The sequence below is a fragment of the Nicotiana tabacum genome, chromosome 14 (genome assembly GCF_000715075.1).
Source record: "Nicotiana tabacum cultivar K326 chromosome 14, ASM71507v2, whole genome shotgun sequence".
Classification (NCBI taxonomy): Eukaryota; Viridiplantae; Streptophyta; class Magnoliopsida; order Solanales; family Solanaceae; genus Nicotiana; species Nicotiana tabacum.
Window position 1 is genome coordinate 111,124,959 of NC_134093.1, and position 22,496 is coordinate 111,147,454.

The window sequence follows — 22,496 nt, forward strand, 5'->3', positions numbered from 1 at the left end:
TCTTGATTTCGAAACCAACATTCTTTGTCTAGCCGCCATCCTTCCTATGAGGAAAGTGTTATTCCTTCCCAACCTTGTAAGAGCTCATTTCACTGGTCTAGATTAATAATACCATTTTATGTTGGGTAATTGTTACTAGTTTATTGGAAAATTAACGAAAATGATCGTGCAATCAAAAAATAATTACCCAAAGAAACTCATATAAAACATTACAATTTATACCTTTTAAGGGGAGAATATTTGCAAAATACCCAACAGGTATGCATGTTATGTACCTTTAGGCTATACAATTCACTTGTTATATACCTCAATATATAATAGTGTGATTAATTCTTATTGTTGTATACCTTTGGATTATATAATTATGTGAATTGTATACCCAAATAGTGTCAACACTCAACAAACAGGCCTATGACCGATTGTATTCCTACATCAGAATTTCACACTAACAAGAACAATAACAACATACCCAGTGCAGTTCCACAAGTGGGGTCTGGGGAGGGTAGAGTGTACGCAGACCTTACCCCTACCTTTAAGAAGATAGAGTCTGTTTCCGCTAGACCCTCGGCTCAGGATTTCACATATGTAATTTAACTAATTAAAGTAGTAGTTATCACCACTTTTCACAATTACCAACCCATGCTCAAGGCTGAACTAATTATATACAGTTAGCTTTTACACGCCATATTAGTGTATAAACAGTAAATACAAAATTTTCACAAGCAACTCATCACTGCATTTCTTCATTCAATTTTACTAAAGAATCACTTTGCATCTTCACGTGGCTACCCCTTTAAAAAGAATTACACCAATGTGATGAAGACATTTCCTTTTCCATATAATCACAAGTGACCAGAATATACACTTCTGTGAAATGCTAAAGCACTCCCCCTCATTTTTCGATACCCTGCTGCATATATTGAATCAAATCATACCCAGCAGTTGTCCACTTGTTGTACGCATCACTACATGCACGAATCATGTAATTGGCTGCTTCACGTTCACTCATCTCGGGATGAAATCTCTTCCGAAGATTTCCTATGGGGTCACCCCTACTAAAGCAAGGCAATCCGCTATCTACCATCATCGAAACTGTATTGATTATCCCATCCATATAGCGACGTGCAGCAAGGTAACCCTTGGCACACAAGCTGGAAAACCAGTCCAACTTTAGCATAAGAAAAAAGATATTCATACATAAGAAGACAGTGCAATTCGCCCAAAAGAGATCACTTACCTTACAAATTGGTACCATGTCTCACTTTTCATTGCTCCAGATGGGTCAATTAATTGGGTCATCTCATGACTAAGCTTGAAGTGAGCACTTTCAAATCGCATATTTCTACCGGGAGAAATTTCCAGGATAAAACCAAAATCAATGTGGACAAGCCTACCAGCACTGCAGAACAATATAAAAAAGGAAATTCATCAGCAGATGAGTCAATATTACCCAACCAATATTGATAAGCTTTAAAAGATGAATATTTATTCCAGAATAATGTATTCGCTTCTTTGGTGTCCAAAAAGTATGTCCGTTTTCATGAACTCTTCCACAAGAAAATCTGCACCGTCCACATGGAAACAACATTTTGAAAAGGAACGCACAGCTATGAAGTGAAGTTAATTCTCATTATTTGGTTCTTGGTCTGTTAAGAGTTAAGACTCATTTAAGACTGTTTTATTCAATAATCAAGCAGCGCTAGAAATACCATCTATAGTGTTAAATAAGTCTTAATAAACCAAAAGCCAAATGAGCTCGAATAATTAAGTCATTAGCAATTTAGATATATAGAATACAAGGCTAGTTGAGCTTGCCTCATGAACACAAATGTTTTGACTTTCTTTATTTTCTTAACCTGACCCTTCATACAAGGTATCCGAATCATATTCCGAAAAAACGAGTCCACTTTATGACAATTGACACATCATTGACATATAAGCAGGAAAGGCATGGTCATGACAAAATATTTTAAGAAAACACTTCCAAACACGTGAAACGGCAGGTGATCTCCCCTTAGTTCATGCACGTCAACTGTTAAAACAACTTAAAACATTTCCACCATGACATGACAATAGTTTAGAAGGTTTCCACATCTTAACACCAAACTTGAATTGGATAAAGTGTAATGTCACAAGCACTGCCACTAGGATACTTAACAATCGAAGAGTAAGGTGCCTACCTGTCAATCAGAAGGTTCCCATTGTGTCTATCCTTAGGTTGAAGCAACACGCTGGCAACTGCATAACCTGCACTGCTAATGATGAAGTTCTCACGAGCAGCTTCAAAACCGGGAGAGCCAACAGGCCCAAAGTCTTGTTGGAAAATTTCATATAGACCACCATCAGTCATCTCACCCATCTGACTTCTGCTCCGTGAGTTGGGTACAACCTGCAAAAGGACAGATGTAAAAAGATTTTGGAGGTAAAAAAAGCTATAAGACCACAAAATAATAAGGGGTCGTTTGGCTTAGATACAAGTATACTGGGATTAGTAATATTGGGATTACTATTGCAGGGATTCAATGCTTTGATTAGTAGTGTAATGATTAGAAATGCAAGAATTGTAATGCACTTATTTCTTGTTGAATATTTAGTTTGATGTATTACAAATTAGAAATACAATGTATAATTGATCTATGTTTACTTCGTAAACAAAATTGAAATTTCTTTACTATGGCTTGTTTTCATCCTCATAAGTCTTTCTTTTTTCTTGTTTACTATGGTCATTTCTTCAGTAACTTTCTTTTTTTCTTTTTTTCTCTTTTTTTTTATTGGTTTTCAACACTGCTGTGACTATGCTTTTCTTGAGTCAATCGGAAACAACCTCTCTACCTTTACAAGGTAAGGGTAAGGTATGCGTAAACACTAACCCTCCCCAAACCCCACTTCTGGGATTACACTGGGTTTGTTGTTTTTTTTTTTTATTGGTTTTCCAGCTTCATGTCTTTTTTCCTCTCTGTAATCTGTTTCAGTTCATATCAGTTTCCGGGATAAATAAGCAGTTTCCAGATATTTCACATATAAAAACTTCATTATGAAAGCACAAGCATCCATGAAACTAGATGCAGATGTCATACAAGGATTCACCTCAATTATTCCTCTTTCTGGGCCAGTTGGGAGAACTCCATATGGATATAAATATAAATTAAGCCCAACAGCTTCAAATATATCTTTCAAAAGTGAAATGACTTGTAAAGCAAGAACATCTTGCCGACAATCATCTCCAACCTATGCCAAAGAAAAAACAAATTTAGCTACATGTAAAGTAGCATAAACAAGAAATGGGTCGTTAGCGTACTGAATTATTTAAAGTGGCATCTAACAGCTTGAGTTTGTAGATGAGATAGGTTAAACAATCTCATGATATCAAATCATACATAAATCATGGCTTCAAGTTTTAAAGCCAATCATCATTCAAATATATTTATGTATTTGGTCCAAGAAACGAAACAGATGAGCACGTGAAGAAGTGTTGTGGAACCTAAATAAATAAATAGAAATGTCTTTTCTAGGAGAGTGAAATTTTTTAAATGAGGTGATACACACACTTTGAGAAAACTTTTAGTGCTTAACAACAGAGATGTGAATACGAAATCTACATCATCTGAATAAGCTAGGGAATTAATTGCATAAAGTATTCACGATTACTGAGCCCATGTCAAGTTCATCTACTTACTGAGTTCAAAACTGAAAGCAATTAATGGCATAACTTCTAAGTTCTATTCCTTAAAACTGATATATCAGGTAAGATAAGAAAAGTACCTAATTTTCCAACTTCTCAAACAAAATCCAATGTCATTGTTCCCTTTGGAGTTGTTGCAAAACCGTTTTCAACTTCCCAAAAATGGAACATATTACGCAATTTACTTTCTTACCATATATGCAAAAGTTCTATTAGACTTACCACAATACTTCCTAATAAACATCAGTGGTCTATTAGTGAGAGTAAACTATAAATACCACTGCTCCAATTAAACTTTGTTCTTTAATCCTTCAAAATTTGTCTGCTTTTCTCAAATAGAATATTTTTTTTTTCAGAAACTACAAAACTTTTTTTTGAGAAGTTAAAAGAACTCTTTTGAATACATAACAGCAGAATCATAGCATCCATTTTTCGTATGATCAGAAACTTAACTTAGATAGCTGTAAATACAGAAAACATTGGCCCTAATCCTATTCAAACGTCTAATAGTACATTGATGCAGTCCACAAAACCCTCCAAGGAAACACAATTTAACAAAATTTTGGATCATGCTTCCCTCTAGTTCCTTCCAATTGTATGACTTTGACATAATTTAGTATTTGCATGTTTACTTTTTCATCTGTCAGATATGCAGTTTTTATTTCAGGATTTTCTACTGGAGCAGATTTTGTTGATATTGGCAGTATGGTAGCTACCACCTTAGTATAGTACACATTGAGTGCAAGAGCAAGCAACTATTTCTGGAAGATAATATATTTTTTAGTTTGTACGAGTCCGTCACCTACGAGTGAGCAGAAAAGAGAGGAGGAAAGAGGCCCTGATGAACCGTCATAATTAGTGAACAAGTGTATGCTTCGAGTCCGTCACAATTGGTGGTAAAGTTAAATTTCTGATTGTATAACAGAACCTTCTTGGAGTAAGACTAGGTTTTTGGGGTTCATAAAGATCATAAATGCTTCAAGTCATCTGATTATGTTTCATTTGGATTTTATGTGAAGTTCCTTTTTTATGTTCTGAAGCATAGGGATCTCGGAGTGCTCCTAAAGGTTACCTCTTTCTCTTTGTGTTTCCCTTTCCTTCCTAAACTCATCGTTGTATCTTCTGGTTATTTTTTCCGTAAGTTCCTCTGTTCTAAAGACAACCATACAACCTATCCTTTCCCAAAACCTTTCTGAACCGCTGATTTTTCCAATTTCTCAATTCAAAAACTGCACAAAATCAAGGCCCAAAAACACCTCCATATCTATTTGGAGTTGATATTTTCATTGATTTAGTAAGAAGAAAACCCCACTTTAGGTAAAATTCTTGTTACTAATATTCCATGCCTGAATAGCCCCGGTTTTTTGCTTTTACCTCCAATGTGCCTAAGCCCGTCACCCATCCTAATACCCACTTAACGTAACAATTCCCTACCCTTCTTACCCGAACTGTGGGAATCCTATTCTTACATCAATACGGCATTCCATATGAGATGAAGAGATTTATATATTTCACACTCTAATAACCAGTCCGAGTTCTAAACTAAAAGTAATAAGTCAAACTGAACATTAAACTCAAAATCGAGTAACTGCCTACTAATCAGTAGTTATGAGAAAGACTACATTCTCAACGAGGTTCATTCACTTTTTGATACTTCTGAAGCTAGTCAGTCAACCATCAAAGGGAACGAACTCAGAGAAGACTTTAAGAAGACAAAGAAATGCCTTTAAAGTTATATATTACTAGCTGCTAAACATAACGATCTGGTGCCGAAAAGTCGTGACAGGAATGCAAGACCACATGCAGATTTTCTTTTGTTTGAAATGAAAATATTCAAAATTCTAGAGGACAATTGAAGGAAAATACAGTTATATCCCCCATGCTTACCTTGAATATACAGGCTTGGGGTTTTATGTCATTTTGATCCCCATCTCGATCTGCCACGTTAAATGTGATCATAATAGGAACCTTGGCAGCTGATTGCAAGGGAATTCCACTATCAACCTGAATCCCTTTCACGATTTTATTAGGAGCCGTAGGTAGATAGAGATCATCTCCTTGCATCTCAATTTTCTCCAACTCACTAGTTACTCAAAGTATGAAGTTTGTTTCAGGATATACAAATATCCAAAGGCACACAGCACTTATGTAAATATGCAATTTTTTTGTTGACAAGTAAAACAACTATACATTATTAAATCTTGGCGCACATTTTACATTACCTACGAATGCCAGCTCTTCGCTCCTCCTTGGGAAGTGGATAGAGTGCACCAGATATAGACGTGACCTTGTTAAAGAAATCAAACTCTCTCTGAAACACATCATGAGCCTTTTCATTGAACCCGTCAATTATCTGTTGCCTCACCAGAGGAAGTAGGGCAAAAAATGCAGCATGCTGAAGATAAAAACACATAGATATTTACAGTTATAAGGGGAAAATAGTACAAAATAAGAATAATAACTATTCCACCAAGTGTAGGTATGTGCAAGAAATTATGTTGTGGAACAGCTACAAGAAGTAAACGAATTATTGACTTCAAAAATGTGCTCATGTGTCAATACAAAAGGTGAGTTAGACAGAAAGCATATGAACTTAAAGGAAATGCACATCACATACCATGTGAAGGTTTGAGAGAGAGAGAATAGTAAAAGTGAATCACACAGAAAACAGATAAATGGATCTCCTTAACTGAAAAAAAAAGGATCTCCTTACAGATAAGGATGGTTATCCATGCAACAAAATAAAGATTGCATTGGGAAAAAAAACTGAGACAGTATAGTCGCAAAGAAAAGAACTCCCCCCCCCCCCCAAAACCAAAGTTAAATTGGTTTGGAGGTATTACAGTGTTGGTCAATAGCTTTTTTATCTGAATTTTGAAATTTGCAGTTTCCAAACAAATCTCCTCGAAATAGAATTTGTGCACGACATGCTTATGGAAAGAGGACCAGATAAGAGTGCTTAGAAAAAGGTGCATTAGATGGTATAATATCAAGAGGTATCAGTTGAATTTATCTACCATTGCAGAAGAATCTTTCCCCGACTCCAGCTCACAAGTCTCGCCCTGCAAGTGCTTTTCAGGTTAGTGGTTATAATAGAGAACCAAACCTATGTTCACCATAAAGCAAGAGGGAACATATTATTTTTATGCTACAAGGTAGTCATCTTAAAACTGAAAGAAAGCAAAAGCTTCCCACCTGCAGATTCCATATTAGAATATGGGCAAATATGTGACTCCTTTGAGTAGCTCGGAGCAAGTATCTTTCTACTAATTTCTGCATGGGTTAAAATCACATGACTAGCGTCAGTAAGATCTGTTATATGCAAGATGATAAAGTATCTTTTGCCATTGATGCACACAACAGATGGGCAGTTGAGACACAAGGAAATTATTATGAAAACTACTTCGAGATGAAAAGCCATTGTGACATCTACTAATTAATTCTGTTCATTTTGCCTACAGGTAAACAGAATCATTCACTCATATTTATGATAACCATAAAATTGTTGTTCATGAAAGAATAATAATATCTGTATACTGACAAGAATGCTAAATCCAAGTGTGAACTATGTAAAAACATTGAAGTAATGAATTAACTTCTGAGGTTACGTGTGTTAGACTTGCTGGCCAGATGATCAAAAGCCAAAAAACAAGTTCACATACAAAGTCCAGTAAAACACACCTCGCCATCATATCTCAGAGCCTGCACCAATTGGGGCATGAAGAAAGTTACTCTTTGAGGAGGATAAGACTCCAACACCCTTAGAACATAAGCCATGACGCGTGGATGACCCTTGTATGCTGGTGTGAGGAACTCTAGCGCCTGGGTAATTGAACAAGCAGCCCAGTGTGGCAATTGTTGTAAAAGAGTTGAATTTTCATCAATAGCTTTAGGTGTAACAAAGTATGGCAATGCTTCAGGTATGTGACGTATCTCCAATATATGCGACTGTAATAGAAGCAAGATAATCATTTACATCAAACATAAAGATTTTCAAGAAAGGAAAAAACAAAAATAAAAAAGATATAGTTCAACAAAATAACAGCTATAGAAGGAATTTCAAACACAAAGAATTCAAGAAAGGGAAAAAAGATATAGTTCGACAAAATGACAATAAAAAGATGAAGTCAAGTTTTTGGATACGAAGGACGACTATTAAGATTGTAAAACAGGCCAACTCCAGAAAAAGCTGACAAGTCAGGAGCAGTATATTAAGTCCTATTTCCTTGCATGCAAGACAAAATAAAATTTATCCGACCTTAAGATGCCATGGAAGATCACCAGAATCTCAAAAGAAACATAATGATTTGTGAGCAGATATATCTTCTGATCAGATATCCTTGTTTCTTACGTATATGCCTTTTCTTGGACTAGATTTTATTCATCAGAACCAAAAAAGCTACAGGGCCTAACACAATCTATATCTATATATTATTAAAAGGAGAGGAAAAAGCCCTCCCCTTAAGCCAAGTGGCAGCCTAGAAAAAAGACACATGGCATAATTAGTTAATAATTAGTTATCGGTTATTGTTTTGGAATTTAACTATCTATAAAATAATAAATAAAATATTTTATAATAAAAAACGAAAATTAAAAAAAAATTATACATTCAAATTGGAGAGTAGTTTCAAGTTGGAGTTTTTAAATTATTTTAAAATAAAAAATTTAAATTACAAAAAATAAAAAACTGCCAATTCAAAATTTCTTTGTTTTTTTTAAAATAATTTTTGTTTTTCTTTTTTAAAATAAAAAGTTTATTTATTCAGAAAATATTATTGAGAATAATAGAATAAAATATAAAATATAAAAATATATATCTTCTATTATATTATAAAAAGAAAGTAGCATACAAAAATTTAAATAAAGTAATATGCTAATAAAAGTTTCTATTAACAATTCAATAATACTAAATATGGATAATATAATAAAGAAAAGTACAAAACAAAAAAGTTATTCGATTAATATAATAGATCTTTTATTCATTAAAATATTTTATTCATTAAAATTCAGATAATATTATTGAAAACAATAGGATAAAATTTAAAATAAAAAAATATTTCAAGAGTAATAAAATATATATCTTATGTTATATTATAAAAAAAATAGTAGACAAAAATATTAAACAAAGTAATATGGTAATAAAATTTTCTATTAACAATGCAATAATACTAAATATTGGATAATATAATAAAGAAAAATACAGAACAAAAAAGTTATTCGATGACTTTATAAGTCCCTTTAATTTAATAGAGATTTTATTCATTAAAATTCAGATAATATTATTGACAAAAATAAAATAAAATTTAAAATAAAAAATATTTCAAGATTAATAAAATATATATCTTCTCTTATATTACAAAAAGAAAGCGAGTAGACAAAAATATTAAACAAAGTAATATGCTCATAAAAATTTCTATTAACAATGTAAAAATACTAAACATTGGATAATAGAATAAAGAAAAATATAGAACAAAAAAATTATTCAATGACTATATAAGTACCTTTAATTTAATAGAGATTTTAGTATTGGGTATATCATATTGACAAATAAGATGACAATTGAAATTTATTAAAGCAATACGATCTAGTATGTTCAAACAAGTTCGATCACAATCTAAGAGGTTTGACTCTGACTTTGACAATTTAAAGTAATTAACCCATTGCAGTAAAAGAAATAATCATGGCAATGAGCAAACATTTAGTGAGACCACCCAAAACAAATATGTTTTCCATAAAATTCCATGCCTGAACTACCTAGGCAAAATAGATGCTAAGGCAATTGATGACAACTAAAGCCATTCGGACAAATTTGAGGAAACCTCTAGTCAACCCAAGCATACTGTTGGAAATAACCAGTTTTTTAATTCAAAATCTGCCAAAGAGTGTATTCGGACAAGGCCAAATTTTAAAGTTTCAAACTTAAATACTCACAATGGATCAATAATAAAATGAAAGTGACATCTGAAAGGATTGATTCTGAAAGCACAACACGACATCATTTTCAAGAATATGAGAAAATTTTGAATGGATTAAGTGAACTTAAGGACAATTGATTGGTTTTATACTGTACAAGAAAAAGATCTAGAAATACAGTGATTTATGCTGTCAAAATCACCACTTCTGTCATTCAAGGAATTAATGTTTTTAAAACCATGGATACTGTCTATATTAGTAGCTGAATTCTACCCAACTTTTTTTTTATAGGAAAATACTCCCTTTGTCCCATTTCATGTGACACACTTTTCTTTTTTTGCCACAGAGTAGTCGAAAAGCTCCAAATTCTTCTGGAGCTTTAAGGATAAAGTGCAATTAATTCTGGGCTTTAGTGTTGAAAAGCGCCGATGAAGAAAAATTTAAAAATAGAAATGTAATGCAAAAAATATAAACATAAAAAAAATTAAACAAAAAAGTGGAAAAACTATAATTAAGCTATATATACAATGTTGTGCCCTTACAGAGAACCCATTGGGCTTCACCGAGCTTCTAGGGCTTAAGCGCGCTTTAAGCAAGCCTTTAACAACACTGTAGTCTATTCCAAAAAAGAATGAAAAATTTCAATATTTAGAAATATTATAACTTAAAACTTCTTCCACCCTTAATGACATGATTTTTAAGCCGCAGAAATTATAGCATGTTTTAGACCACAAGTTTCAAAAGTCTCTTTTTTAAACTCCATACTCAGTCGAACACCATCACATAAATTTGGATGGAGGGAGTATATTTTATTATAAGAATAAGCCCTAAATAACACATTTAGACAAACCCAAAACTTAAGCAAAAGAAACTAGCTCTTAGCCTCTGAATTCAATTTCTTTCCCAATCTTTATTTTCCATTACCAAAGATATCAAGGCACACTAGGGATGGAACAGACAAGTTGCAAGCATATTCTATGGGATGCAACTTTCCCCACCTTTTTGGCCAAAAAGATGCCTTAACATCTAATTGGGTAGTGTTCCATACCAAAAGCAACTTTCTTCCATTTAAAGTGTCAACCCTCACTCAAACGGAAAGATATTAATATAGAATAAATCATAAAGGACATCTTTCTATTGCTGGTTAGAAAGTTTTGTTACCTACTTGAGAAACTGGTTATAATATGATGCACAAATACCCTTCTTTTTAGATGCTTTTGCAAGAAAATAAGCAAATAAAGTGACCTGCATCATCCTAAAGTCAACTTATCCCATTTCTGTTTCAAGTATTCCATGTTCTCTCGAGATATCTATCATTCAGGTACTTCAGGGTTTGATTAAAAAACTGGAGGATAAGAAAACTGGGAGGGAGAAACATACCTGCACCAATTGTGTTACTTCAGCCTTCAGATGATTATTTGTAGGAAACCTTGCAGCAAGACAAAAAGCTATACGGGGATCTACAGAAAAGGCAGTTCGAGCAAAATCGACCCATTTCTCAGAGCTGATTTTAAGACGTGAAGTGCTTTCCCTGATATTGGAAGAATTAATAACAATAATGACAACCCACAATAGAAGAGGAAGTTAATACAGGGACAAACACAATCAGCAATCATTGTGTATTACTTGGCAGTAGGTTGTGCCCAGACATCAAGCCTGTCAGCTTCATGCTGGCATAACATCAGAAGCAACTGCTTCCGCTTCTCCCTCCCAACAGCATAGCACTCCATTTGGCCCCAAACAGGATGGTGTTGATCTTTCTGCGAGCATCATTAAGTTAAAAAAAGAGCACAAGGACCATAAAAATTTGATTGCAGTTGAAGGAAAGAAACTGTTCTTATGACAAAAACTAAGGATATTTTTGGTACAAGTTGCTCAATGATGTAAGAAGCATGGTCTTCATCAACTTGTTTATGATTATCTCACCACATCATTCAAAGAGCTTCCATTTTCTAGTGCCCGCCCTTTGAAATCGAGTTGGGAAGTATCTAACTGCTCATTCAAAAGATGATGGACAAACATAGATACAGACTGCATTTCACTCAGCGCAAAGCTCTTATTCATGTCATACCACTCAGGTTGGTGAGCAAACCACCCCAATGAAGCCCTGAAAATGATGTTCCAAATGTTTAAATGAATCATCAGATCGACATAGTCCAAAAATTCCCAAGCCTGATGTAAACTTCCATAAACAAATAGAGAAATGTTTGTGCGCAACTCAATATCTACTAGAAAGATATTGGGGCCAAGAGGCAATGAGCAAGGACCTTCCACTACTCATTCCCCTGCCTCTATTAATACTGGTCCAATTAAATACAAGTCTCGTCTTTACCGATATATTCTGTCTTCTAGAAGCTGAAACCCAGCCATGACGTTTTGCAAACTACCCTGTAACTTGCATGAGCAAAACTTCAATCCAAGAAGCATGAGGGTGAAAAATGTGCCAGTAGCAGCTGGGTGGGAAGAAAAATTCCAAGGTAGTGTGATAGTTCCTTGCAACAACCGCCCTAAAAGTAAAAGCTGTGAAACACTACCATGTTGAACGACCTGCAAGGACAAGTTTTTCAAAAGGAAAAAAAACTTCAATTTACTATTTTATATACAGTTAAGACAATCAAAAGTCTGAAACAATGATTCAGGTAAGACATCAATTGAAAACTTCTAGCAACATTATCAAGCTTACTTAAAGACGGTGTTTTTCCCAAAATGGTTTATTATTTGTCTTTGTTAATGAATCGTTTAAACCATGTTTTCTTAGACAACTATTGACCCCCTGGAAAAAGGAGAGTCTCAAGAGGTCGAGCAAAAACTGAAAAGCTCGAAAGAGTAGAAAACGTCATCATCTCAGCTGTGATCAAGGTTAGCAAGGATTATAGTAGTTCTACTGCAGTACAACCACATTCCAACCAAGTCAAACAGAAAAAACATTCAACAAACCAAATACTCATCTAGATCGTAGTAATCTACATAGAAACAGCATAAGTGTAAGAAATTGGTGAGAAAGCGAACTGAGAGCTGCTCTTGCAAGTGCAAGAGGATACTTGGTAAAAGTTATACCATAGCTAAATAGATAAAATAAGAGAAAAGCTAAAGACACAAAATCGTAAAATTGGTATCACCGTGGAAAATCCCATATATTTTAACTCGAAACTCAAAAGACAACTACTGAAGTACTTGATAAAGGAAGCAAAACATCATAATTATACAATTATCCAATTAATTTTCAAATAAGTGATGGGTTAAGTGTAATGTTACATCACCTCTAACATAACCACTTAGGGTGGACAATAGAGCAGTATGTGCTTGATCACTGCATTTATTCATAGGGAACAGCTAAGGAAGTTGAAAGCATTGAACACTGATAATCACCTCAAAACGATCAATAAAGAACCCAAGCCATAGTCTATGGGCCATTATTTGTTCAACGGGATCCTTTTCAGGCGGTGCTTCTGGCTCCCCAGGTCCCAGGTGAGGCCTTAACTTAGCAGCAGGTCCACAACACCTAACTTCAGATGTAAAAAGACCTCGCTTTGTGTCGACTGTCGACAACCATGCATCAACAAGCTCAGCAAGTACTAGAGAACACAATTGAGGAGCAGCTGAAACCAACCATGTCCAAATAAATACACCAGTCTCCATGGCATTGGATGTCAATATATGAGCTGGGCTCCAGCAAAGAAGACGTAAAAGTTTTGAAAAGCTTTCTACATTTGATTTAGAATCTGATCCCTGTGGACAACAGCAAATTCAGTAATATGTAAAGCGAAAAACAAAATTTAGGGGGGAAATAGACGTTTCATCTCAGCCTAAGGCCTTAGGAAAGCAAAGACTGCTTGAAACTAGAACTTGATTATACCAGATCAGAGAGTAGAAAAGCAGTTGCTTGAGAACAAGTTTCATGGAATGATGATTTATCTACTTCTCTCCCTCTTTCTGCATCATTAATAAATTCCTGGAGCAGTCGGACAAACTTTTTAAGTAAAACCTCAGAAAAGGACCCAGTTTTTGGCTGCAAATGTTCCACCATATCACCAGGACCTGAAGCTGGGAGATCAAGGCTACCAAAACTCGCATATAAACTTCTCATTCCAGCTATTTCACCAGCATGATTAGACTTCGCAGTTGCACTGATCATACAAGTACTGAGCACCTCGAAATTAAATGCCTCCCTCAATTTTAATTTTGCTCCAGATGCTGCAGCTGCTGCAGCCATAACAGCAGGAATATTTGCTGTTTTTGTTCCGGTCCAGTGGTCATTTTTACCAGTACCAATTTTTATTTCAGATAAGAGAGAAACAACTTCTTCTGTAGGCTGCGATTTTTGCCAAGCGTTTGCTTTACAAAGCTTTTCCTGAAGCACGGAAAGAAATTAGCTAATAGTATGTGCAATAAATAATATGAAATAGATTGCAAAGAAGGGAATAAGCCAGTAAAACATCAGTATGAACCACGGAAAATCAGATCTTTCGGCGAAAAGCTATCTAAGATTTTAAACTCTAGGTACCGAATAAGCTAAAATACAGTCTCCACATACGCGAGTTGAAAGAAGACAATGTTTTTACAATGTTAAGGACTAGTGACGCTTTTCCAACAAAATACATTTCCTCTACATGCATCATAGTGGAGAGAAAGACCTAAATGTTCATTTTGCACTCTAATAAAGTGCATTTATCCCTTAGCAAGAGAATATGCACAAGCGCCTGATCGTAGACTAATAAACATACTTGACATAAGTAACACGGAAGAAAAAGAGTTACACAACAATGTCATGAAGCTCGAAACTGACGGAATAACAAACCTGAAGAAGCCCCTGACTAGTACAAGGAGCCTGTGAAAGTGAAAGAATCATCCATTCGCGAACAGTCCTTTGGTACAAGGAGCGAATAGTAGCCATGCAAGCAAAATCATTGATTGCAGATGAAGGCAGATCATTGTGCACTGAAAATAATACTGAATCTAGACAAGAAGAGTTCCACAAAATCTGCAAGCCAGTAAATTACTCAAACTTAGCATCAAGCAATGGCAAAAGGCAAAGGTAACAAACTTTACACTTGGTACAAGCAGCAATAAAAGTCCACCTGAGGAAAACGATCTCTTAATTGATTCAACAAGTTAACTGAGATATCTCGTATATGCTCATTCCTTTGGGACAAACTTTTTAAAAGAAAACTGACATGGGTGGTCAATGTAGATTCCTTATAGTCTGCTCTTGATCTAGTCTCCTCCTGCAGCAACTTACAAGGATCATATGACCTTTATGTAAAAGAAAAAAAAGATAAGAAATGGAAAGGGAATGCAAAAGAAGAGGATCAGAAACTTATATTTGTTTAAAAAATATGATCACCTTTTAGCTTTTTCATTAATAAAAATACTCCCTCTGTCCCAATTTATATGATGGTGTTTGACTGGGCACGGAGTTTAAGACAGAAAGAAAAACTTTTGAAACTTGTGGTCTAAAACAAGCCAAGATACTTGTGTGGCTATAAATCATCTCATTAAGGGTAAAATAGGGAGTTTAAGTTAAGTTGTTACTAAATATAGAAAGGAGTCATTCGTTTTGGGACTGACAAAAAAGGAAAGAGTGTCACGTAAATTGGGACGGCGGGAGCAACTAAAAGGATATGTTAATGTTATATAGTATAAACATTGTTGATTCGATACTGTGACGAACTATGTCCATAACAGCAAGACAAGCCCAGCAGAGTTAAAATTACCAGCCATGCTACTGCTTTTTCAAAAGCACTGTGAACAATGGCTGTCAAGCACTGAGAGATAGCCGGTGTGAGGCCAGGAATTTTCAAGTATTCAAAGACACAGCTGAAGGCACTTCTAGAAGCTGTTGAACTAGGGCCCACATTGAGGATCCCAGCATTGCTACTAAACCGTGTTATCTCCAAACATGCTACTGCAAGTAGATAAGTTGACTTGACACCTGTAGAGGACAAAAAAAGTATCTATGAGGCCTAAAAAACATTGCAATCATCACTTGTATCTAAGCAAAGAATATCTCCCAAACAATTGAAGTCATTAATAACTTGGTTTCCTTCTCAAACTGAACATGAAAAACTCTACAAACCGGAAATTGCCCTCATTGCTGAAAGTTCCATACACCCTCTTAAAGCAGCAGAAAGAGCAGTTCTTTGGCTAACGGCACCTTTCTCATTGCCACCACCACGCCGACTACCTTTAAGAAGAGCACTTAGTTCCAACTCATCTTCAAGCCACTTCATGGAGCTCACAACCTGGTAAACAGCACATTCCAGACCCTTAGAAAAAAATTAAGTTAAACAACAACTATGCCTCAATGACAAACTCGTTTGGGTCGGCTATATGAATCCTCCTGACCCTCCTCTCCATTTAAACTCATCTCGGGCCAACATTAAACCAAGTAAAAATAAAAGTAAAAAAATACTAATGGTAACAATAGTGATATATAGCTCAAGCTCTGCATGTCGCCAGAGCTTCGTCTTAACTAATTGGAAAACAACTTACGAGTCCCTTCGGGAACATCTGATTAAAAAAGGAAAACAACTTACCTAATGCTAAACTTCTATATATTTACAGTATTAGTAATTATTTCTCAAAAAGTATTGGTAAACGTGAGAATTATATTCAACTAGCTTAAGCAATTATTTATTAACCTTAATTTTGTTCTTTTTGCAGTTTAGACAATATCACAGTATTTTAACTGAATTACCTAATCATATGTTACCATCTCCTCAATGAATTTTGGCCGACTTACGCAAATATCCCTTTTTAGGTCACTGTTTAGATTTTGTCCCTATTTGAAAAAGCTATGCAAATATAGACTTTGAAAAATTATCCCTTCCGGGCAACGTTAAACTCAAGTCAAATGTTTGCTCATATAACTTTAAGTTTGCTCATAAAACATTACACTGTAGTCTAGCGTTTGTAAAAATTTATAAGATTTAGACTACCGTTTAATATTTTCTCATAAAATTTTCAGTTTTCTAAAATAGGATCTTTTAGACCAAACGGCCATTTACCAAGTTGATATAAAATGGGACAATTGACAAAAATTTCAGATGAATTTTAAGCTTTATTATTTCTCTGGTTAGTGATTACTCTATTATTCATATTAATCACCTTATTAAAAAGATATGTGTGTATCAGTTAAAACAGTTATTTTTTTATATAACAAATCAATCAAACACTTATTCTGGTTAATCAGAAAATGTTATCATAACGTTAAGAGGCGGATAGAATAATTTGTTTTCCATTTTTAAAAAACATATAGTATTTTTTTCATGTAACTTTAATTATATAACTCGACTACATTTCTCTATAATATTTATATAATTTAAAAAAAAATTCTCTTCATTAATATAAAGGACACGCGCGATGCGCGTATCCTAAGACTAATGTGTGTGTGTGAGAGAGAGAGTGTGTGTGTGTGTGTATTAGAATTTCTCTCTATTTTTACTAGCATATACAAGACCTACACGGGTATTTCCAACTAGTATCACCTATATAGATGTATATCTTTTGCTAAACCTGCAGGAATTCCAAAATATTCAGTTAAATGAATAACATTATTTCATGAAACGAGAAATATTACATGATTCAAGATGAAAATAAATGACACACTGATGGGCCTGTCAATTTTGTAATTTGATTTATGCGTAGGATAAACAATATTCTCTTGATTAAGTAGAAGTAAGATGTAATATGTGAACAGCGAGTTTAGACCCATAAGAAGAACAAAGGTTAAATGAGATTGGATGGAATTGCGGTGCCTATATGCAGACAATTCAGATGTTTAAACTTAGTGTTCTAGAAGAATTGCATAATAGGTAAAGATGTGGTACATAAAACTAGAATAGGAATGGTTCAAATTGAGGACTGTATTCAATAGGAAGATACCTAACAAAGCAAAAGGTAACTTCTATAAAAGTTAAAACAGTTGTGAAACGGTAACGTTAAACAAAAATGAATATTAGGTAGAAATGCAGATGTTAAGATCTTTACCTGATCCTAATATTAAACAAATGCAGATGTTAAGATGGGCATACGGTCATACAAAACTAAATAAGATTAGAAATGATCATATAAGACAGAGGTTGTAAGTAACACAAATAGAAGATAAAATGAGAGAAAGTCATCTGAAATGGCTTGACTATGTCCTATGTAGACCCCAAATCTGCCAGGCCTAAGCATGACATTATGATGATTGAATGTACTAAAAAGAGACAATTTAAAATCATGTGGAGATACATTTTCTCAAACGATCTACAATATACCAGAATCAAACCTAACTTAGCTAAGAACTAACACCTTAGAAGCAAGGGATACTACCATACCAACAGGTTGAGATTTATGCTTAATTGTTATTGTTGTACACCTGCACTAGGTTTGGTAGGACAAGTGTGAGATTTAAGGAATTCTCACTTTAAAAAACATTTAAGTTGCCCAAACAGATAAATATTCACCGATATAGGAATAAATTACCCGAAAAAAACAAAATGGATACAAAGGATTAAATAGTCAAGCTCAACTAGTTTTGGATTTAGGTGTGGTATTGTTGTTCATGTTGCCATAATGTAGGTTTTTTCCCAAAATGAACCTCATCTTAGTTGAGGAAGACGCAGAAAAAACAAGATGTTAGAGCTATATGAGCAAGAGGGAATGAACAGAAAAACAGCTTAATAAGTTGGGATGAAAATTCAGTAAGTGGCACACTTGACTTGGGATCGCACTTACACGTGCAACATCTTAAACATTAAATCCAAGATGTGTCTCAAGATTGATTGCAACACAGCGCAGAAAATATCAAATATCAACATAAGAACTAAGTATTCTTGGAGAAGATGATCACAAATATTGCTCAGAGGCTGAACTTCTAAATTAGAACCGAACTTACAAGTGGTGGGGTTCCTTGAGAAATGCGTTGGACAGCAGAGGACCAAACAGCACTCCACATGTTTGGATCACTCACTGCTTGAAGGGCAATCGCTCCAGTGCTGCCAACACTGTTTAGAGTAGTTGATACTGACTTTGTCATGCCATGATGGTCCTGTAATGGAGGAGCTAACCCAAAGAGAGAGACATAGAACCACAAGTTTCTAAACAACTTCAAAAGTGAAGGTTCAACGTCTACAGTAGGATCAGAATCTGAACATATCTCAGCCACGGCAGGAAGGAGAGGACCAAGAAAATCTGCTCCACACCTGCAAAATACAATGTCCCTGAGTTTCTCCAGAAGCAGTCAAGTAAAGCACATTTTCAGGCAACATTAAGAAGGCCTACTTTATTGACTCTGTAGCCAAGCCCACATCTGAGCACAGGGATAGCAAACGATGACGGTAGTCAGTACGCAACTTAGGAGTAGTCAAGGATTTGGCAATCAGAAGAAATCCTGTTGGAAGTGTCTAGAATGGGATTGAACATGTGATCAGTCGGTCAATAAGAAATTCTCAGGGATTATTAAATTCTATAATATGATAAAACCACCATGAGCGCACCTCAATACGTTCTGTTGTGGCTTCTAGAGCTGTGGTCTTACTTTCAGTTGAGCCAACAGCAGCAAGCTTACTTAAGTAACTCCTTGTCATCAGAACAACAGCTTCATGGTAGGACTTCTCAAAACCTAAACTCGCCAGGCGAGCAACAGCATCAAGAAGCTGTAGCAGCTCAACAAAAACAAGTTGAAAGACTCAGAGAGTGATTCAATTAGCTCACTTCACAGAGTAAAGGGTTTCATAACTTGAGTAAATGAAGCAAAGATACAAGTGCAGTTTCTGATGAAAAGAGAGTTTCATACTCGGAGTCTCAATAAGCCTGGTACTGATGCATCACCCTCCTCTAAACTTTCAATGAAGAAAGGCAATATCACATCCACAACTTCAGGCCTCTTAATTGAAAATTTGAGATCAGCTAGTAACCTTATAAAGTTCAACTGCAGGAAAGGAGCTGCCTGCTTTTCTTTCTCTACCTGGAAATGTAAGTATTTGCAGATAATATTAACAAAAAGAAGACATAAAGAAACACTTAAAGAATTAAGCAATATGTCCCTTTCGAGAAATGCAAATACAAATTAGCCTCTTAGGTGGCCTGCTACCAAATCTGTAAGACATCCCCACCTTGGAATAAACATATAAGATTCTACTTTGTCACAGGCCAATCAGAAAGATGCTTGTTTATTGGCACAAGTATGCATTAGCCAATGAAACAGTGGATTTTAAACCTCTACTTGCAGAAGCTTAGGTAATTTCAAACCTCTAATTGAGTTATAGGTATTTCAAGCAAAGTCTAAAGCAAAACAAAAGCTCACAGATATAATCTTGAACAAACAAAATTTATAAATTGTTACCTTTCCAGAATAGTGGATAAAAGCTTGAATAACCAGTAAGGAAGCTAGACTCTACTGGAGAATATAAGCAGAGAGTGAGATGGATGAATTTAATTTACATTAACTGTAAGATCACGAACTGTAGAAGTAGACAAACATTATTCCAAAATTGACTTACATTCAATGAAATTATGGCTGATTTAATTTTAAAACGAATCAGCATAACCCCTTATCCAATTACAAGCAAAAGGGCCTTCATGACTCCAAGGTATCAATGTGAAAAAGTGGACAGAAAACTATCAACTTGGAAAAGACAGCTTTGTAGAAGGTGAGCGGTATAATCAACAGTCTAAATGATCTTCAAACATACATAATGTTTGAAGAAATTAAAAATGTGGTAGAAAGCTCTGTATACCATTCCTAAGCAATATCTAGCAACTCCAGAAAACTGGTAGGGTTTAGTACCTCTTGATTTTTTTTAATCGGTGTTTAGTACCTCTTGATTCATCAAGAAACATCCATTTTCCTTCCACTAGTAAATTATTAACGCATATGAGTTATTCAAAATGCTAGTTAAATGCAAGATAAAACTAACCTCTTCCTTGTAACGATTCCTTTCAAGAATGCTTGTAATAAAAGTATATACAGAAAATTGATTCTTGTACAATCCAAACTGAATTATCTCACAACTTGTCTTCAACACGCTTTCAAACATGGCCCCCCTTTTGCTGTCCCAGGTGTCTGACTGTGGTGAAAAAATCCAAATCAACAAGTTATGCTAGATTCTGCAATCACGACTGAACCATTAAGTGTGACCTAAAGCAACGAAACTCGTACCTGAGCACATGTGTCCAGCACAAGAGGCTTAAACCGAACGAGCAGAAATTCAAGCATCTGACCATCACGAGCAACAGCAGCACGGGAAATTCCAGAAAGCAAGGAGCTGAATAGCTCTTCACATGCCCTCAACTTCCGCCATGCAGAGCGTAAACATGCTTCTGCAGCGCCTATCAACAACTCAAGAGTTCCACGCAACAAACTTTTTGATGATTTTCCACCCAAATCAAAGGATCCAAGAATTTTAATCTGCAACCCCGCTGCCGCTTGATAAGCAGAAAGCTTGGCATTGATCCTAACTTTCAGTAACTGCCCTTGCTCCAACCAGTCATGCTTACTTTTCTGTCAGTCAACCAAGTAAAGAAAATAAACTGTAACAGAATAAGCTGCAATGTAACAATATCAATGCATGTAACGGAATAAGCTGCAACCATAGTAGCATGCAACTTCTACCTAAAGCGATAAAGTACTACGCATAATTTAACAGAATAAACATCAAGATCATGAATTTTTTACCTTTAAGAATGCTACCATTGAGTGAAACTGTTGCTGTACAATAAATCTGACATTTTCCAATAGACTGTTACCGATGGAGGATTTATCCAGTACATTTCCTATCACCTTCAGTGCCATTTCTCGTCTCTCAATGCTATCTACAGCCTCCTCAACAACTTCATCACTATCCCCACTGCTTCTACCATCACCTACGCTCGTAGATGAACTATCAGAGGATGATCCCGGACTCGTAGATGAACAAACAGAGGATGATCCCGGAGAGCTAGGAAACTGCTCAAGCATGCCCAAAACTAACTTGTTGGCATCGGAAGGAACAACAGGTGGACAGTTACAACAAAATGCTTTCAAAATCGCCTTTTTAATCCCCAAATCCTCATTCTCATTGCCTATAGCTGAGATCATAATATCCCCCGTGAATTTAGCCACGTCAACAGAAAATTCTGGACATAATTTGCATGCTGTACAAATATATTCAAAGAAATCAACGAAAAAGGAATCAATTGAGTCGTTTGTAAAAGATTGTGGCCAAAAGGACCGGTTGAAATACGAAGGAATTGAACGATAAAAATCGAGGACGAGTGCTTTAGGCGTTTCATCTGAATAGTTCGGGCATTTTGAGAGGAATCGTGCAACAGCGAGTATGGCATTGAGTTGAGACCTTGAAACCCTAACCCTAAGTGATGATGATCCTAGGATTTCTGCTGCTGATGGACATCTGCTGCATATCCAAGTTAATTTATCCCCCAATTGAGCTGGGTTTTCTGCAATCAAATCACATAATTCGATCATAGAGTCCATTCTAGTTCTAGAAATAGACAGCAAAAAAGTCTCAAGCAATTTGTAATGTGAAACTGTTTGTTAAGAGAGGATAATATAGAGGAGAAGTGAAGGTGGCGGATTGGCGCAATTCGTGATAATAGAGGAGAATCGAATGTTACGCGCTGTATTTTCTTCTTTATCAGTTGAGGGTGGTGTCAGCGTCACTAACTTGAACTTGAGAATCCTCTTCCCACTTAAATAGGGCGCTTGTTTTAGGATTTGACTTGCTTAAGGACTCGGGTTTAAAAAGGCGGGATGTGTCCATTTTGTGCGGGTCAAAAATAGGTTAGTCAATAATTTGACCCGTCCAAAAGTTACTTTGTTTAAGATAGGTTGGATCACTATGAATTAAAATTTGGTTTGTTTAATAATTCAACCCACCCAACTCATATTAAGTTTTAATTAATATGTATTATTTTC

At 35.3% G+C, this 22,496-nt stretch overlaps 1 protein-coding gene across 3 annotated transcripts; it reads right to left on the bottom strand.

Moving 5' to 3' along the window:
- Positions 1–575: 575 nt before the first annotated feature.
- LOC107774007 (phosphatidylinositol 4-kinase alpha 1-like) lies at positions 576–22,247 on the bottom strand. 3 transcript variants are annotated; one of them, XM_075229876.1, is made up of 26 exons: positions 21,258–22,247; positions 20,742–21,083; positions 20,500–20,649; positions 19,377–19,547; positions 19,078–19,236; positions 18,863–18,984; positions 18,477–18,783; positions 15,672–15,837; positions 15,310–15,527; positions 14,674–14,820; positions 14,394–14,576; positions 13,452–13,946; positions 12,965–13,324; positions 11,928–12,142; positions 11,522–11,702; positions 11,222–11,355; positions 10,976–11,126; positions 7,364–7,630; positions 6,878–6,955; positions 6,700–6,744; positions 5,905–6,077; positions 5,570–5,765; positions 3,088–3,228; positions 2,181–2,389; positions 1,238–1,399; positions 576–1,151 (listed from the first exon to the last, which is right to left on the bottom strand). In XM_075229876.1, the coding sequence occupies exons 1-26, from the start codon at positions 22,053–22,055 to the stop codon at positions 893–895; spliced, it is 5,829 nt and encodes a 1,942-aa protein (XP_075085977.1). In that variant the 5' UTR covers positions 22,056–22,247; the 3' UTR covers positions 576–892. The 3 variants fall into 3 exon arrangements, 1 of the variants encoding a protein (XP_075085977.1); XR_012698834.1 differs by lacking the exon at positions 5,570–5,765; XR_012698835.1 differs by lacking the exons at positions 576–1,151; positions 1,238–1,399; positions 2,181–2,389 and having other exon boundaries at positions 3,091–3,228; positions 5,570–5,686.
- Positions 22,248–22,496: the final 249 nt, after the last annotated feature.

What these genes read in the sequence shown, in the direction of transcription:
- LOC107774007 (XM_075229876.1), bottom strand. Translation starts at nt 22,055, where the DNA reads ATGGACTCTATGATCGAATTATGTGATTTGATTGCAGAAAACCCAGCT. An exon ending in CCACAACAGAACGTATTGAG is followed by an intron (nt 18,985 to 19,077) that starts GTGCGCTCATGG and finishes ATCCCATTCTAG; the next exon opens with ACACTTCCAACAGGATTTCT. An exon ending in TCTTTATTGATCGTTTTGAG is followed by an intron (nt 12,143 to 12,964) that starts GTGATTATCAGT and finishes TTGTCCTTGCAG; the next exon opens with GTCGTTCAACATGGTAGTGT.